The sequence below is a fragment of the Haplochromis burtoni genome, unplaced genomic scaffold, assembly GCF_018398535.1.
Source record: "Haplochromis burtoni strain Fernald_Lab_line unplaced genomic scaffold, NCSU_Asbu1 Contig_82, whole genome shotgun sequence".
Lineage (NCBI taxonomy): Eukaryota > Metazoa > Chordata > Actinopteri > Cichliformes > Cichlidae > Haplochromis > Haplochromis burtoni.
This window is the reverse complement of record NW_024582443.1, coordinates 1020728-1040749: the sequence shown is the minus strand read 5'-3', so window position 1 is coordinate 1040749 and position 20022 is coordinate 1020728. Positions and strand designations below refer to the sequence as shown.

The window sequence follows — 20022 nt, the reverse complement described above, 5'->3', positions numbered from 1 at the left end:
ATAGTGACACACAATACATGCCGCTGCCGCAGCAGCAAATAGAGTGCCCTTTTAATTATGCAGGAGACATCCGAAAACAACAGCACTCCTCACACTCTGGGAAGCAGCTCAGTGAATGCACTATATTAGAGGCTGTTAGAGACAGAGCAGGGAAAGAGAAGGAAGAGAAGTTAAAAGAGGGCTGAAATGATTTGAAGGGGAGAAATACAGAGGGGAAGGAGAGAAGGGCATAGAGAGATGACAGTAAAGATTAAAAAAGAAAGCTCTGTAGGGGAAAAAAGGAGTTGGGCTGTGCGGGCTAAGATGTGGATGAGGCTGGAATAAATAGAGTGAGAGGAAGAGCTACAGAGGGGGGGAAAAGGCGGCACAGGTGGATGCAAGACATGCAAGGGAGTTCTACAAAGGTCCAAGGAAGAGTTAGAGGGGAAGGGGAAGAATATAAGCAAGAACAAAGATATCTAAAGGAGAAGGGGGAAACCAGGAAATAAAAAAGTGCAAGCAAGCGAGCAACACTACCGATTTCAAAAAGAGTAGTGCTGACACAAAGTAAAAGAAAGATCAATAATTCAGTAGACTTCCATAGAAAAAAAAAAGGAAAAATACAATGGTGTTCTTATTCACGAAAACGCAAATAAGCTGGCTTCATTAAGTATTATCTTTGATTCCTCGCTGTTGCTTCACCTAACAGTGCAAAAGCAGCCAGAGAAATATAATGACCGAGTCCATAAAAGCGCACACTTCCTCAACTTTAAAAATCTAATAGCGTCACCTACAAGCTCTGTCTGTGCTGTGAAAGAAAGAAGAGAATTAAAGGTGGGGGGAGGGGGGGGGAGCAAGGCAAAAGAAAAAGGAAACATGAAAGGGGAAAGACGAGTGGAGGGCGGATACGTGTGGAAGAGAAAGAGCAGCAGGTACAAGACAGCATACATTTATAAACATGGAGGAAAAGAAAAGACGGAGGATGTGAAGCTGAAGCACAACATGGGAGTTGATATAAAAGTGTCAGTTTTCACTGCGAGGTCAATGAATTGAAGCACACCGTGATGTTGATGTGACTCGGGGCCAGATGTTCTTAGTCAAGTAGATTCTCTCAAAGTGACTCAGAGCCCTAACAAAGCCACATTTGTGTTGCATCTACCTTTTCCCTTTTTCTTTTGCCTTTGTTCATTTTTTTTCCTCCCTTGCATGAGAAGAAAAGGTAGCCTTGTCTCAGACAGAGGGCAGGGCAGAGGGGAGTGCAGCCAGCCCCTGCCATGCATGCGCCCCTCTGGGATAAAATAACTGCAAACCAAATCCTTATGTGAGCTGTCTACAGTTTTCTAACACATATTGCCAAGGTTAAGAGTTGTGACACCCATGATGGAAAAGGCAGCTTAACGCGCTGAGATAAAAGTCCAAAATAGTCGGACATTTGGTTAAGTTGTAACAGTATCCTTTCCTGAGCTAATCTAAACCCTTTCTCTTTCCTTTCAATATTACATGTGAATGGCACTCCAAACCAAAACAGATCAATACCGCTAACTTGACACACATTAGCACCATAAAGGCAACAAGACTACTGAGACTAGCCCTGTCAGAAAGCATTATGGGAGAGAGAACACTAAGAGGAAAAAGCAGAAGACATTTAAGAGTGGTGGAGGGAGACAAAAGAACACTGAAATGTGTCTTCTTACCTGTTTGTTGTACTTGTTGATAGTTTGACTGCTGTATTCAGAGCAGTGGTCAGATCCAAGGGAAATGTTATCTCCGGTGCCAACAAAGGTATTGGCAGGGGGCAGGTCCTGAACTGCCTGGTGCTTTTTTCCAGCTGTCGGCGACTGCGGGTGAAGCTGCACTGTGGGCAGTGGCGAGCTGGACTTGTAGTGCCGGGCCAGATCTGGGCTTCCCGGCCCTCCGTTGACTGAACGGTAGCGGCCCATGCCAGGGCTGTCGGACAGCTTCTCGTTGACGCCGTCGTAGCGCTGCCCGTTGGGTTTCGAGGCCTCTACAGTGACAATGCTGCTGTAGAGCGGCTGTTTGGACTTTTGTTTCTTCTTATCTTTCTTGGGTTTCTTAGATTTGTCATGCTGCTGTGGTGTAAAGAAGTCTTCATGGTCTTTTTTGCCAGCTTCATAACCGTTCTTGTTCTTTGGGCGGCAATAACGGGCCATGACAACAACAAGAATGATGAGGATGACTGTCATGATGCCTGAAACTATTCCAATTACAATACTTAACCGCTGTTTGCTTAGGTCATAGTTGGGGTCGCCGGCGATGTTGGTGTTCAGAGATGTGCTCAGGCTCTTAGCCACCTGGGCCTCCACAGCTGAGGAGTTGGAAAGTGTCTCATTAACATACACATGAACTAGTGTGGTGGTGCTCTGCGAAGGCTGCCCCTTGTCGTTCACCTGAACCACCAGTCTGTGGAGGCCATGATGCTTCTGCTCCAGCTTTGCCATTAGCGAAATCACCCCTCTCTCTGCATCAATCTCAAAAAGTCTGAAGGGGTTACCCCCAATGATGCTGAAGTTCAGGACCGCATTGATGCCAGTATCTGCATCACTAGCTGTGACGGTTCTGACCACAGTTCTGATGTTAGTGGAGGGAGGAAGAAGGGTGTAGGAGCTGTTTATTGGGAAAGTGACGGATGGAGCATTGTCATTTTCATCCATGACAAAGAGTGAAACTGTGGCGGTGGCAGATTTGGGAGGGTCACCTCCATCCACAGCCTTGACGCGGAATGTGTAGGTACCTTTCTGTTCTCGGTCAAAGGACAAGGTGGAAAAAATAGTCCCGGTTTCATTCTCGATAGAGAAAATGTCCTCCTCTTCCTCAATAAAGAGGCCCATTTCTGCATTTTGGTCTTTATCTGCATCGATTACTGTAACCATGCCAACTGGGCTGTTAGGATCAAGGTTCTCTTTGACATAAAAGGTGAAAACATCCTGCATGAACTTTGGCTCATTGTCATTCTTGTCGGCCACAAGGACGACCACTGTTGCAGAACCTTGAAGGGTGTTTATGCCCTTATCTTTGGCTATCACTTTGAATTCGTAGCGCTCTGTTAGCTCTCTATCCAGAATGGTGTTTACTCGGATGTCTCCACTGTCTGCATCAATAGAGAAAATCCCATTTACTGATGAGTCTAGGGAATAGGCTATTTCAGCATTCCTCCCACTATCTGCATCTATGGCTTTCACTGTTGTCACCCTCTCACCAGGTGCATTGTTTTCCGGAAACGAAACCTCTACTACATTCTGGCTGAAGATAGGAGGGTTGTCATTAGTGTCGCCCACTTTGACGAGAAGAGAGTTATTACTCGCCAGACTGGGGCTCCCAGAGTCCACGGCCACTATGACCACATTGTATTCCTGTGTTGCCTCAAAGTCCAGTTGTGCAGACGTGTGGAGAAAATATTTCTTTTTATTCTGCTCGCCCTCCATCTCACTGGCCGGTTTGAGCTGAAAGGGCACATCTCCTACCACTGTGCAAGTCACTATGCCATTTTCCCCCTGGTCACGATCTGACACCTGAACTAAAGCAATGGGTGTGTCCACCACCACATCCTCAGCCACATTGGCTATCCCGTCTTTTAAGAAAATGCGTCCAATTTTCCGAATTTCTATAGCAGGCACGTTGTCGTTCTCATCCTTGATGTTCAGCACCACCGTGGCCTTGTCCATCTTGGGTGGCTGGCCTCGGTCACGGGCCATTACTGTAAACCTCAGTTGGCTCACTTCTTCACGGTCAATGCGGTGCAACACACTCAGCCACCCCGTGCTCTCATCCAACCTCAGCAGTCTCCTTACTGACTCTGTGGCTGCCCCAAACACATATTCTATTTGACCATTAACCCCCACATCTGCGTCAGCCGCTTTGAGCTGGAGTATGGGGGCGCCAGGGGAGCTGTTTTCAGGCAGGTCAGCCTCATACACACTTTTCTCAAACCGAGGGCTGTTGTCATTCACATCAGTTATCATTACTCTAAGAATGGCCTGAGAGGAGCGAGGGGGATCTCCTCCATCCCTAACGCGCAGTGTAAGCTCATAGGAGTCTCTCTGTTCCCTATCAAGGGCCCCCTTAATGATGAGTTGAGGCTGCTTCTCTCCATCAGTAGTGTCAGCAACTTGCAGTTCAAAGACACTGCTCCTGCTCGCTCCCTCCTCAAATCTCCTCTTTCCTGAAAACGAATCCCCAGAAGACCCCAATCGCCTTGAATTCTCCCCATTGTCCTGAATGAGCTCATATCTCTCTATTCCATTTCTGCCAAAATCTCTGTCTGTGGCTGTGGGCAGCAGATAAAGGGTTCCAATGGGTCTGTTTTCCTCCACAGAAAGTGTCAGGACAGGGGAAGGGAAAGACGGGGTGTTATCGTTTATATCTAATATGATGACTTTTCCCTCAAAGAGGTCGACCCAGCTCTGCGCTGGTCCTATCACCGACACTTCAAAATCAATAAAACATTCGTTTTCATCAAATATCATTTGGCACTGCTGCAGTTTTTCACGGTCTATCCGCCTCTCGTTGGTGGAGAGCTCACCTGTAATGTTGTCTATCTTGAAAAAATCGGACCCGGATTCGAGGGTGAACGTCACCTCACCGGACCCGGCGACAATGCCCAGGTCGGTGGCTACGTTCCCTACTCTGACATCTGCTGGTCCCTCCTCAGCTAAACGGTACCGGAGCACTTGCTTGGCAGCGGGCTGATGCACAAGCTGCAAGATGAGCATGCAATAGTACAAATAGTCCACTGCACCAGTAGTCCTCATTGTTCAGCCCAGAGAAGAAAGGGGGAATGGAGAGGAAAAAAATGTCCACTTTAATAATAAGTGAAAAAAAATCACTAATAGAAAGTCCGAATATGGGAAGGAAATATCGCTTTCATTCAGAGCGAAGCCTTCTGGTCTGGGATGCGTGAGACTTCATCCTCCCGGACTTTTCTCCTGCTGCAGTGAAAAAAAATCGGCAAACGCACGGGCTTACCCAGCTCTCCTCTGCTTTCCCTCCTTCGAATGTCTCTCCTTCCTTTCTTTTAGTATTTTCTGTTTGTTTGTTTTAAAGTGATGTAGAGAACAAGCCGGATTCTCCGTGCGCCCCGGACAGTGGCCCCCTCCTCCCAAAATATCTGAATGTCATGCGCGTAAAAAAAAAAAAAAAGCCAAAACGTTATAGTCCGAGCATCAAATAACCAGAAAGTAGATTCAGTCCAAGCCGCTCCGTTTTACTCACAGTTTGTAGACGCTCTTCTCTCTCTCTCCCGCTCTTTAAATTTTTGGGTGAGGCTCCAGTATTCCTCTGTATTCCTCTGTCCGGTGATATGTCCATATATGTCAGAAGATCATTTAAATGCCCGCTCAGTTCAGACAAGTCATCACCCGGCCGACTGTGTTAACAGCTCGTTAACTGTCTTGAGCTCGGCGATACGAACATAAGGCAGACATTACCTGTCCGGCTGTCTTCCTCCAAGTCACTTGCAACTAGCAGAATAGTACTCTCGCTCTATCTCTTTCGCTTCTTTTTTACCAGCTTGCTGCACGAATGTGTAACCTACTGGGGAAAAATCAGGGTAATATTAAAAATAGAAAAAATACATATACAAAATAAAACAAAACAAAGATGGAATGTACATCCGAAGCAGTTATTGGGAAGCGGTTGGTTTAATTTCTCACTTTGTCCAACATATCCCTCCTGTTCCCACACCTGCAGACGCGCCGCGTGTGTTGGCAGCCCCTATCTGCAGCACTGTGAGAGGGATTCACAAATGATATTGCAGTCTCTCTCTTTCCCCCCTCTCTCTCTCCCTCTCTCCACCCCCTCCTCCGTTCGCTTCTCCCCCCCCTACTCCAGCAGCGCACGTAAACAGGGTCGGACTTAAAGTCTCGATCGCCAGGTCTAGAGGCCAGCAGGCAATATTAGGAAAAAAAATAATAATAATAAAGGGGGAGACATATGAGGAACATGCACTCAGACGTTCGTTTTCATCGGTGTTTTCTCGAGACGTGGCTCGGCACTTTGCGAGGATCTCTCGGATGCTTCGTATTAATCCATTAACATCCTATGTTGTGGCTATGGCCAGAGATCAGATTCAAAACAAAACCAAACAAAACTGTGATTTGAAAATCTTGAACGTACCGCTCTTATACTATTTTCCACCCTGTGCTGCATGAGATTACCCGGAACGCAAATCCAGAGTGCAACTTTTACGCACTGCCAGACCGACACAAGTGATCGGTTTTAATGTTACCTACACATGTTACAACTTGCGTGGTAAAACAAAAAAATCAGACAGTGTAAGTTCTCGGGTTTTAACACGACAGCAGCAGCAGCAGCAGGACAGGAGAGACGGGACAGGGCTTCCTGTGTGCGCAGAGCTGTGGTTTCCCTGTGGTTACTTATACGAATGCGTGTGGTCTCCAGTGGCTCTGCTCTCCGACGCGGCAAGCTCCGTGTCTTTCGGCTGCGTGTTGCTCAGTCCGCTCAGCGTCCAGGAATGTGAGAGACCGTGTCTATGAATTCATTTCCACAAAGAGGGAATAAGACCCCCCCAAAAAAGGAAAATAAATAGATCAGCCCTGCATGGCTATCCAGACGATCACAGCAAAGGGTTTCGTTATTTCGGCCACTGCGCAAACCCCACTTCCCTGTATCAGATTAGTGCGTGTGTGTGTGTGTGCAGTGTGTGAATACTACAGTTGTCATTTAACTGCTTGTGCAGGACACATTTTCTGAGAGACATCCTTGACATGCTCGCGGACGCTCTCTCCAGCAGCATAATTTCATTGCCTGCGAGGTGCGAGGTACGTAAATGAGAACATTTTTAAGGTGCTTAAGGTGGATTCGTCTCTGTTTCAGCACGTACGCGTTGTCTTGCTAGGTGCAAAGAAAAAAAACGTGCTTTAATACGTGTGCGTGTGGATATCCTCAACTTTGAACTGAGGGTCATCATAAGGGAGCATTGCGGCGCTGTGCGCATGTGAAATTATAGATACAGTGGATGAGTGTAATGAGTGAGTGAATGAGTGAGGGGCAGTGGGATGGGAAGAAGGAGGGGGAGAGGACAAGAGGCAGCCAGTCTCAGCAGCTGCATCTTTCGCACACGGCTCTCTGAATTCCAGCAGTGGGTTTATCCTTGCTGACTTGCGCCCTCTATTGTCGAACCAAAATCAAACCCGCTCAAAACACTTCGGACAGCAGCACAGCAGAGAGAGCTCCGTGGTGCAAATGCACTGCGGGCACTTGATCATTCAGATGATTAGTTTCTCTGAAAATCAAAAAAGAGCTTTCTAACTCAGTCACTAACACACACAGCAGTTCTTGACTTATGTATGAAATAAGGGCTGCTTTCTGTATGACTCACAGTGTTTTGACTGTATTAGCGAGACAGATAATTATTAACGTCATCATGTATCCGTGCACTAAACATTGATGGGTCTGTTGGTTATCTGGCCCTGTTTAAGTCAGATGATTACAATACTGGGTTACTTTACCCTGTGATGAGCTGTTTTGGCATGGCACACCCTGGACATGTCACCAGCCCATCACAGGGCTAACACGAAGAGACAGACAACCACACACAGACATGTAAATTGATTGGCATTTATATAGCATTTCGTTTGTCTTTCCAACCACTCAAAGCACTTAAGACCACAGCCATATTTAAGCAGACTTTAAGTATGTTATAGTAGACACATAAAACACTTTATATAACTTTATAAGCCTTAGAACCTGGAGGAAACCCATGAAGGCACATGGAAGACATTCAAACACCACACAGAAAGGCCTAATCCAGAAGCAACAGTGCTAACCACTGCGCCACCATAGGTCCTACTGTATTAATAATCATTTATATTATATTGGATTGCCCAACATAAACACAGAGAGCACTATTCCACCCATGAGCGCGAGCTAATGTTAGCACTATTGTGTTGGTGTTGTTCCTGGATCATCAAAAACAAATGTGGTTCAGGTTCAACATAGCAAGTGACCAATCACATTGTTGTGATGTCATAGTTTTGTAGCTTGGAAACAGCATCATACCAAACCATTACCCCATGATCATAGCTTCAACTATTGCCCTGTAACCCTGATCCTAACTCTTCTCTTTTGGAGGTTTTGAATGGACTTCGGCAGGATTTTCTTTCCTCACCCTGCAGAACTATGACATCATAAGAATGTGATTGCTCATTTGAAATGTTGAACCTAGATCAACAGTAATTATTATGACAACAGCAACACGGGGGATATCAAATACATCATAAAGTTAACCTATTTACTGCATCTGTGCTGCACTGGAAAAACTGTCGCAATCTTGACCCAGTGACTGTGTGAGAAGAATAAACAAAACACAATCACATTTATACTGATGTCTTCTTTGAAGTCTCACTTTTTATTAACCAGTGTGACTCCACTTGATCAAACAAGAATTGGCAAGAAATAACAGCAGTTACTCTGTGCCCCAAGGCTGTTGGAATATCCAGTTACTAAGTGAAAATGAGCACGTAGGTGATTCAGGGACCATGTTTACCAGCAGAACCCTAGCGATCAAGGCTCAGCATCATCACTGAAAATCATTATCATATCTGTGTGTAACACTGCTCCGGCTCTGGAGTGAATGAGTGGTCTAAAATGACGCAAGGGAAAGCACTCGATGCCGTTACAAAGACCTCATCAGTGAGAGCGAGGTGTTTTGAAAATGAGATGTTCAAAAAAAGTGACTCATACTCCCACGCTATGACTGATCGAGATTAAAATGTGGTATGATCAGAGATGATGCATCACATGATTTGGCCACAGAAAAAAGTATTTTTTAGACTAAATGTTTTCCACGTTAGAATTTTTGAATCAAATGTTGAGTAATGGCTGATTTCCAAATGGTCATAGCTTCAAAAGAAACACATCTTTTTACACATTTCTTCACTTTTACTTATTTTGCTCATTCCCCATGGACAGTCTGGAAGCATTAACGAAATGTGGGAAAAGAAAATGAAAAACTGAGATGATTGCACAGTCTGTCGAATTAATGCTTTTCATTTCATAAACATTATACAAGCTGCCTATGTCCTTACTGGCACATTACAGTGGTTAATGCATATTGTAGTGCTGTGACACTGTGCGCAATAAAATTGCAATTATGTTCGTTGTCAACATGAAATTACATTCCTGTAGTCCGCTGATGAGAGAATGGGAGTATTGAAATCACTGGCTGCATGGCTGAAGCACAAAAATACACCTTAGTGTTATTATAGGTTTGCCGGATTGATTTGACACATTTCACCAATATGGCTTTAATGGAGAGAGACACCTAAATCCTAACCATGTAATAATCGTTCTACAGATTAATTTTTTATAGGTAACAAAAATGCACATACAGTATATCCATCTTCTTCGCATTTGTTTCCTCCAGTGTCTCGGCAAGTCCTTTCTCTACATTTATCACAGCCTCTGCGCGCTGACAAATGTTGCAGTTCAAAGTAATTACTTGCATATAAAAATGATCACTTGCACGTAAGGTTGCTAAATAGCTAGATTTCAACTCACAGCAGAAGGTCTGCTACTCGGACTTAGTAAATACAGAATAACAATGTCTAAAAGTGCAGATGAAGACATGAAGGCAAAGCTGCAGTGTTGTTTCTGTGCTGTTAGAGGATAATATTTACACTTGAATAGAAGACTTTGAGCAACATGGTGCAAATTTATTCACGCATACAGAATATGTACACAGTTTTGTAAAAAAGCTTGTAGACTGAGAGGCAAGTGATGCTCTGCAAACTGTTGCCCACTTTATGGCTTAGTGACACTAGAGTAAAATTACAAATAGCGGTGACCGCACTGAATTTTTTTCACATTTAGCGACTGGTTGTAAGTAGCTGAGGATCTCACTTTTGATCACAAAGTGATTGCACGGGTTGCCTGGTGGTGGGCAACCTGTCTGCCAACAAATCTGCAATCACTCTCAGACAGACTGGTCAAGGTTTGTAAATATTTGCCTTCTAATTTATAAACAGACAGATTACCAAGACGTTGCAATCAGTCTGATTCATTTTTTTTTTTTTTAGATGAGCACAACTTGTGTGCAACACTTCTCTTTGTAATAAGGGACCTGACTTAACAAGTTGCCAGCTGGTTGTATACTGGTCATATTTCTATATCAAAGTAAGGATGTGCATGTTGAGCATGTTTTTTTGCATCATTGTTTGTTATGCTTCAGATCTATGAATGTTAGCTAACATGAATTCCTGTTTAATGTGGCTTTCTGTGTATGTAATATAGGAACATATTTGCAGCAGGCAGCAACAGGTTGGTGATTTTGGCCCATTTATCACAGTTCGTTGTCATATTATCAAAAACACACTGCAATTAACTGCCAACATGACTCCATTCAAAAGACTGACTCCAACTTATTTCCATTTTTATCACCATCTAGCACCAAAGTCGGTCGCAGACCTGGTCCCCACCTTCAGAGCAACCATTTCAAAGTCACTGACATCACAAGTCCAAATGGTTTAGGCCGAGCTCCTGTCTCCAGCTGCTGTATGACTATAGTATGATACAGTACATAAAGTGAAAATTTGGAGGTGTTATTTGTAACAAAAAGAAACTTAGATTAACATTCAAAACACTGCGGCAGATCTTTAGCTTACTTTAGGTCAAATTAAAGTAGAAATAGGCATATTTGCTGCTTTCACTTATTATGAAGTAAATGTTGACATGTAAGCAATCTGGACTAAAAACGTTGGTCACTACATTGGACTTTGCATTGAATCTTAATCTTAGCATCATATTCAGGAACAGCAAAAACCTCAGACTCGATTCTGTTATACAAGAATAGCTTTATCTCTGAAAATCCTAAAAGAACCCTAACTCCACCTGTTTGACCCGTGGCTTTCCAGGCACAGCTATACAAGCATGTCATGCCTCGCAAAATATAATTTAGCAAAAAAAGAAAGCAAAGAAAAGAAAGAAAAAAAAGAAAATGTATGAATGACAATAATAAAGCAGTGCGGCTTAAAGCAAAGCTTTCATCTTCTTTGCTTTTGCTCTGTTTGCTCTGATTTGAAGTCTAAAATAAATTTGAAAACTTTTCTGACTGGCACTGCATTTGCAATCTGAATGCAGAATGCTGAACTCATACAGTCAAACTGCACGATTGCCAGCCCTGCTTTATTGCTCCAAAGTCTTGCTAATTGGCATTCATCCGTGATGCAGTAGATACCACAATGCTAGCAATTTTCCAACAAGACTTCAGGTATTCTTCTCGGCTCACGGTGGAAAGTTTAGATGTCACAAGCAAAACTGGCACCATTATTTCAAGCACGGCTTCGAAATTACAGATTCAAAAGAAGCGATGTTTTTTCTTTGTAACGCTTTATGATGGAACTTTACTTTACCATTGTAACGTCAGATAATTCCCACAGATACCTCATGTGGAAAGCAGGAATACGATCATAATTGTTTGCTTTGAAAGTGTGAAAGTTAGTTTAGAAATGTTAGAAATAATGAGTATAACAGCAACATCACATCTACAATCCAGGATAAGCTGTCACAGTTTAAAAAAAAAAAAGAAGAAGAAGAAGTTCATTTTCATACGTTATTAGTTATTTCATTCTTTGGAAATGTGCTATGCATAACAACAACTGGACAATTCCGGATGCATGCAACTCCTTAATTGGCTTTCCCATTTCATTTTTTTTTTCTTTTGCATATGCGGTTATTTTCATCCAGCCATTAATGCTATGCCATGACAGCTGGATAACTCTACTCTTCATTCCCTAAACAGTCTGAAAAAAATCAGCCTATTTGTCGTCGTTGGAAGGATAATTTCTTGGGCTTTGAATAACATAAAAACGCAGATGCTTAGCTGGCCTGTCTTTGCATTTGATTAATTATGGACTTTGCAAGAAGTGTGGCAGTTAAGAGACGATGACACAATTATATATATTTTCAACCTTTAAGACATTACACAAGCAGTGGCATTAAATAATATAATTAAGGCTTTATATATTAGTGAGGTAATTCCTCTTTTCTGTGTGCACACTTTAGCACAAAAACTCTCTGAGAGGTAGAAACAAAAAGATGCAATCCAGTCTAAATGTGAACAGTGCCTTTTAAATGACAGTCTCCCCTGTCAGGGCTATCTTTTTACAGAAATCACACCCACTCAGTGTCTTATCTGCGTTGTGTCGACACTCCCCGTTGTTAGAGGAATGAGCCTAACCCTTAGCATCCGTGTATGTGGGTGCCCTTATCTTTCTCCCTGCTTTCCCGTGCGTATCCATATGTGTCACTGCTTGTGTGTGGGCATATTTTCTGCGCATATGTGCCTGTTTTTCCTTATACGCCGCTACATGGATGTGTCAGTCACTGTCCCTTGCCGAGCGCGTGCCGAGCCCCTTCGTTGTGTACTCTGACGGCGTGGCCTCGGGAGAGAAATACAACCATTCGTCAAGAATGTGTAAAAAGTCTGCAGAATGGCGGGCAGGCAGCCAGCCGGGCCACTCTTAGGCAACTCTTTGTAATGCTGCCCGAGAGGTAATATGTCACGGCATCCTCGGCTTTGAACCGCAGAGAGAAACATCAACAAGCGGTGACTCAACAGCACGGAGAAGGAAAAGTCCGGCATGATGGCGGTGTAGCTCAGCAGAGCCTTTTTCTCTCTAACTCCCTCTGGCGAGTTGCTATTTTGAGACTCCCAACGCCTTGTTCTGCCTTCTCCCTCTGGGCTTTGCAAGAACTGTTGAAGAGATCACAATACAATAGAATTGGTTCAGAAAAGTTTCAATACTGCCCAGATAATTCAGCTAGTCACAGGGGGTAACATGGATGGCGCCGTGCCTTTTAATGTGAAGAGAAAGCAGCATGCCTACTTCTCGGGTTCCTTCTAAACACATCCATTCAGAACAGCGGTAACTTTCATGAGTTATATTTGCTGCTGGTTTGACACCAGTACTGATACAGCTTGATGGTTTGCATTTTAATCACCGTATCTTACAGTATACTCTGAATTTGTTTGTGTTTGTTTTATTAAATGCGTCAAAAATCTCACTCTAACAGAGCACAGGCTGAAGCCAGTGACATATTAAAGAATTCGCACACCTGAGTCCTGCAAATGAAAGCCATAGCGAAGACGCAAGGCTTTCAGAAGTGATAGAATGAGGATTTTAATTTGGGACACTGGACTATTTTTACATGGACTTTTTAAGAGTAATTAGAATTTCAAGTAGCACATTTGTCACATTCATTCAGACCAGCTAAAATGTTACATTTCAAACTTTCAGAATTAATTTCATTGGTCAAAAATATCAGCAAGCCAGGACTCTTCACTAAATTTGGGGAATGATACAAAAATAGACAGAGCTAAACAAAAATAAACAAGGTTAGATTATTCTTATTACTATAAGTGAATGAGGGTTTGTGCGTTTGTTTCACTTCTATACTTTTCACTTACTTCACTCAGCCCCTAAACTTCCCCTAATTACAGATAAAACAGCCAGACATTGGTCATGCTGTTTATTATTAGTATGTTTTATATTCCAGTAAGTTTTAATTTTCTTATTGCCACATTGCATACTAATACTCACAAGCTTGCTCAGCTGCTTTTCTTTTTAATCATTTGAACATGTACACTGTGCAGATGCCACACACACAGTTTCCATCTGTTTCCCAATTCAAGGGTTTCCTCCTTTAAAAGTACGCAACAGCTCGGCCTATTCAGACCACAAATGTCTAGTAGAAGTTTATTTCTAACTGAAAAAGTAACATCCGTCTGTAGGACTTGGCAGGCAAACGTAACATAACTCAAAAAATTATAAACCCACATCACATCTTATGCTACTGCAATAGACTCACTAGTAGCTAACGTAAGCACACCAGCTAGCATTTCAATGAGAAAGATTTGGAGGTTACCGGAGTCGTATTTCTCCTGCTTATGAAGAACATAAAGGGTGCTCCACACAGGACCAGCAGGGGTTGAAGCAATGCGTTCATGGTGCCCATGTAGCTGCAGTGGTGGTTTGGATGGTCGATGGGCATACAAAGTGCAGATATCCTTAGTGTCATGTGTGCTAAGGTTGAGGAAGGTCTTTCCTGTTTCTTTTTGGGTCACTGCTGACTTTTGAAAAAGACCATGAACAAAAATAATAAGATCTCATTATGTTGAGATAGTAAACTGGTAATTACGTATCATCTAAAATGATGCTACATTTAAAAGAAGTAGTTTCAAATACAGAAATATCAATAAAACCTTTCCTATCGAAAAACTTCTTAACATCTGCCGGGTCCACTGGCATGCTTTCTTTGGGTTAGGTTGCATTTAAACCACATGCTAAACACACACGTTTACAGAAAATTCAAATTGTAGCATTTAATAAGTTCTTGTTTGAGAGGCTTTTCCATTTGAATGTGTGGAATAGGCAAAAATGGTAAATACTTTGACATTAAACCAGCATACAACTCTTAACTTAATGTCAAAAAAAGTATTTTTGCTTGGAAAATGAGACATAGGTACAGTGATTTATTGGAATGTGAAAAAAATACATGGAGATACAGAATATAAGACAACAATTCTAACGAGCTTGAAAGTCAATATTTGGTTTCACCAGCTTTATTCTTCAACACATCCTGAACTCTCTGAAGCAGCTTTCGTCCAGTTTCTTTCAGTAGTGTTTAGGAATAGTTCTCTGTAAAAATTATCCCACACTGCTTCAACAATGTTGATGTCCGCGCTCTGGGGAGGCCAAACCGTAACTGATAGTACACCACTGTGTGTTTTTCTATCCAGATATGCTTTTCTGCATTGGCAGTGTGTTTGGGATCATTGTCATGCCAAGCTCAGGTTCTGGTATTGAATGGTGGATCAAAATCTGCTGGTACTTTTCTGTTGTTATAATTCTGTGTTGTACAGATGGCTGCAGACGCTCACTGTTGTCCCTCTCTCCTGACCTCCTCTGTACATACTGATGACGATTTAAGCCTAACTTTGATATTCAGATTCATCACTCCATCAGACCTGCTTCACTGATTTCAGATTTTGCATAGTTTGGCACACCTCGGTCTTTTCTCCCTGTTTCTCTTCCTTAAGAATGGCTTTTTGACAGCCAGCCTTCCACTGAGACCATTTCTGATGAGGTGTCAGTGAACACTAGATGGATCAAGTGAAGGGCCACATGCATCTCTCAGGTCCTATATCAGGTTTTTACTGGATTTCTTTTACTATTTCATTAGGACGTGACTTTTGGATGCTGTTCATCTCTGTAGATTGTTTTATTTAAGGCTGACACTTATTCTTTCATCTTTACTTATTTTTTAATCATTCAGTTCCTCAAATATTTAAAGGACACATTGCACACCACACTGAGATATACCAAGTGTTATTAGCTAATAAAAATTTTAAAATGTGTTTATTTCCAAATATTTAAATGTTTGACTCAGCCTTCAAAGAACTGAGCAATTACAAGCACTGGCACCATATCATGACAGTCAGTACAAGGGGCATATACATTGTGTAGACATTGTTCACCCCCACCCAGACACTCAGACACCCAGTCACAACTTAATCACTGACACCAGTGGGGACACACTGCTTTCAGACTTCAAAAGGAGGACCTCTTAAACCATCTATTCAGAGGCTCATTTTCAATGGGACAAGGGTTGCTGTGGCTGTCATGAATAGGCTGATTTGGAGGAAATTTGGTCCGAGGCTACTTATATTGTGCTAATTCCGGTGTCAACACTCCGTACTCCTCCCTTCAACCCGCCGAACATCAATGAGCTCGACACTTGTCACAGAGAAAAAGCTTGAAAATCTGACACTTAAAAGGGAAGTTAGGCACAATAACTCCTCTAATTCAGCAGCCCCGCGACCTACCCTCCCGAAAGAAGAAAAAAAAAGAGGAAAAATATGAGCCGGAGCATGCAACAGTAGCCACATTATTAGGATCTGGTGAGGGGATAATAAGGATGGATTACCCCTCCTTCTCCTGTGACCTAAAAATTGCAGAGCATACTAAATCTCGCCCCTGTGTCAGTGGCTGCCTGTTATTTGCATGCATTAAAGTGAAAATAGCGCTCTGTTTTCTGACACTCATTTTGTGTCAGTGGAGATAGTCACAGATTGTCCCTCCAACCCCCTCCTCTCACACCCCCCTGCACACACACTCTCGCGCCCTCTCTCAACTTCAGCAGCCGTGTGGAAAGCATTATGTGTGAAGGGTAGTCATTTCCAATGCATAGTTACTTCTTGAGTGCCGCCGCTGTGTTTATATGTATGTGCAAGCGTGTGCGTGTCTGTTTGCCTGTCTGTCTGGTCCGCCCATGTGTTTATCTGTTTATGAACAGCGATGGAGTGTTTGTGTGCACTGTCCCACTGTTTCAGCAGAAAATGAGAAGACACCTGCTCGGCGATTCGGAGCTGGCTGTCAAAAAACGGGAAAGAAAGTGCGGTGGAAGGAGAAGGAAAAAAAAGAGAAAAGAGAAAAAAAACCCAGGCAGCCCCGAGATATATCTATTCTGGCTCCCTGCTTCCCTCAAGCTGCCGGTAGGAGACTTCAAAATGGCTCCACTCCCTGCCACAGAGTGGGCTCTGCCCTGTCAAAATGTCTTTGAATGGAAAACACAGGCTGAAAAGTTTCCTCCTTTCCTCTCTCTTCCCCGTTGTTTTTTTCCTCTCTTGCTCCCTTGTTCTCTCTTCCTCCACTTCCCTACCCCCCTTCTGTCCATCCTTCAGCGCGCACAGAAAGGGCATCTCATCTTCTCCAGTGGAGCTCCCATTGAATGCTGCCTTTTCTCTCTTTCTGTGTGTCTCTCTCTTTCCCTCTCGCTGGAACACTGCCAGAGCTCTCTGTCTCAGTGAGGTATCTGCCAGTCACTCCGAAGTCCATTCTTCACTAAAACATGATGTCTATCTCCTGGGTCCTGTCTGTGAGACGGTGCAGGTCTTGGTACTTTTGTCAGAAGCGATTATGATCTGTGTAAGCTGACGGAATTGCAAATAAAATCAAAGTGAACAAAGTTAATGAGTTCAGGTCATTTAACAGCCGACGTAGCGGAGATTTAGAACTAAGCTTAACGGCCAAAAGCGTGCTGACACCTAGTCATCGTGCTCTTCATTGTGATTTAATACGTTGCTGTTACAGTCTCCATTCTACTGGAAGGGGCTTCTGGAATATCTTCAAAAACTGGCTGTTTGTTTCTGTTGTGCCACAGGAGTCTTAGTGGAGAGCTGTACATCATAATTTCAAGTTAACTCTGGATGATGTTAGCATTGCCCGGTGTTGCGGTAAAAGGATTTGGCCTGCACAGATCCCTTAGCACAACACTGGCCAACCACACAAAGAATTTAAATTTAAATTTAATAAGGCACAGTAACAGAAATATATTCCCTCAAAATAAAAGTAATAAACATGAAAACCATTACTTCAGAATCACGCTGTTTCTGAGGTAGTGGTTTTGAGCCAGAGTTAAAAGCCTGGAAACAAAGAAACGCAAACATAGGTGGACATTTTTCTACTTATTATATATTACAAGGTGGCTTTAGAGAGTATGGGGTCACTGCAATGTCACGACACATAAACAGGAAAAATGTTCAACTATATTGTCATTAAAAATTTTATTTTACATGTAGCACATCTATCCTTTAAGAGGCCAATGAGCATTCATTTTATGCTATGGATACTAAATTTCTCTGGGTATATTCGGCCCCCGAGGCACCTTACATTTAAGGCTGATCTAATACTTTGCCTAAGACAATGATAAAACCCATTCTGCCTCTGCTTTTCCCATTATTTCAGGTGGCTTCATCACCTGTGGCCAGAAGGAACTACCTAATGGCCATTTTCATTTGATAATTGGTTATCTTGACATTTCAAACTGGCTCCATAATTTGTTCATTCCTATTGTGAGTGGCTCATTAATTAGAGTGTGCCTGTGTTTAGCTCATCATTTCCAAAAAGGATTTGAGGTCATTGCCGAATTACATGGTTGGCATTCTTTGGACATGTTCATTAAAAAGAGCAGCTTTGCCTAACTGGCCTAACATAAGAACTTTAGAACATGTTGTAGCTCTAACCCAGAGGACTAGCCCCAGAAAGCAAATTAACATCGTTAACGACCTGATGAATTCAAAGTTATTTGTCGTCGTATCTACACGTGTGCATCTGGTTCTCCTGTTGCTGTGCGACATGGTCTTCAGGACAAAGTGGATGATATGTGCTCTGACAGTGGTGAGAAAAACAGAGATCCATGTTCACTGAGTTAACTCCAAGGGAAAAGAAGTAAATGTCCTTGTGAAAGTCTTCAGATGAGTGATGCCTCAGACTAAGCCTTCAATCTCTCCACAATGCTCATCTCAGTAGTAATTCATTCTGCATCCTCAGAAATGGAAAATATTGATTTTCAATGAATAACACCCCAAACCAGCATGCAGCCCTGCCCTAAGATTTCAGGTAAAGTAAAAAAATAGTCTGGACTCCTCTTAAAGAAACATAATGAAACAGACACATGCAAGTAAGCAGCCAGTATAGATATTGTTTTTGCAACTGATTAGGATATAAATTCTGTCTCCATTTAAAGTAAAAACTGAGAAATCAACATGAGAAATCACTGTAGTGACCATATTACCATATGACTGTTCCCACCACTAACACATGACCCTACACTGTGTTCACTGCATCATTCCATGTTTGGCACTGATCACCACCTGCACTCATGTATATATATCTATCTACTTAGCACTTTTCATTTGTATTTTTATGTTTATTTAAGCCTTATCTGACAGTTTGATTGCACTCAGTACCGCAGCAATTTCCTAATGTTGTAAACCTGCTCAACATTTGGCAATAAAACCCTTTCGGATTCTGATTATTATCATCTTTACGGTAGTGAGTTTTATGACACACAGTTGTCAATACCAACGTGTTACTTGTCGATTTATTTCCAAAGTCACACAGGCCTAAAGACGAGTTGGTAACCCACTGGTGGTCACCAGTGGGTGGTTACTAGTTGTTGCTGGGTGAAATCAATTGCAAAGGAAGTACTACAGCAAAATCTTCCTTGTGATTGCTTTGCCTGCTAGCAGGTTGTTGCAGTTGCCTGCAAGATGCCAACTTGTCTGCAAACACTTGCCAACTAACCTACAGATGGTAGTGAAACTTGAAAAAGTGCAACACAGATTGGAAAAGGAAAATGTTTGCCTTCAACGTAAAAGTTGTCTGATGAAAGAAACACATTTACTCTGAAGGTCAATAGTGTCCATTTCTGGACTGCATCTCAAAGTTTCACTAGTAGTTAGTTAATGTTTGCAAACAAGTTGGCGCCTTTCAATCAAAACACAGGTGACTGCACTAATTTGCTACCGTAGCAACCAAAGCAGAAGTTTCAGTGTATGACCATAAATCCCTTTATGGCCAATTTAATGTAATAATAACAAGCAACCTCCAGAAACTTCTTTGCTAACCGGTTGGGCGAATTTGTATTTTTACCTTAGTGTTCAGTGGTTGGTTCCTCTGTGTGACTGGGGCTTTTTCATTTTACATCAACTGCTAACAATTACTTGCAACCAGCTGGTCAACACTAATTTTCCCTTGTAATCGGTGGTTACTCAGCTGATTACCAGCCACTTTCGGCCGGTGTAACATCATATTGTCCTCTTTTCAGTTAAACATACACAGTGAAAGAGAGGAGAGACTCTCACACTGTCCAAATGTTACGACACATAAACACAAATGAAGTGAATAACAGTTTAAGTCCTTGTCTCTTTTTTTAATTGTTTGATTTTGTAGAGCAGAATGCCTGACACTACATTTTAATGTAAAGCGTGAGAGGTTAGTTTCTGAGTCTCTTTACAAATGCACTCTCAAAGGCAACCACAGAAAAAGGAGCTCAGGTTTCAACACACACAGAGGAAGTAAGAGTTCATCTCTGTCTACATCACTCCACTACATCTTTACAAATGTGGACGTGATAAATGTAAAAACAACCTTCGCAGTTTGATCTGATTACTGATTTTCGCTTATTATCTCTAATTATCAATTTCATTTTTCTCTATCCTTC

At 42.5% G+C, this 20022-nt stretch overlaps 1 protein-coding gene across 6 annotated transcripts in view; it reads right to left on the bottom strand.

Annotated features, from left to right (window-relative positions):
• The window catches only part of pcdh7b (protocadherin 7b), a 117389-nt gene extending 111622 nt beyond the window's left edge, over window positions 1–5767 (bottom strand). For 2 of the 6 annotated variants that reach the window (XM_005925829.3, XM_005925831.3), the window contains exon 1: window positions 1674–5767. In XM_005925829.3, the coding sequence (XP_005925891.1) occupies window positions 1674–4748 (3075 nt within the window). In that variant the 5' untranslated portion in view covers window positions 4749–5767. The remainder of the gene's footprint in view (window positions 1–1673) is intronic. The other 4 variants (XM_014334714.2, XM_005925834.3, XM_005925833.3 and 1 more) reach the window with 3 other exon arrangements.
• Window positions 5768–20022: the final 14255 nt, after the last annotated feature.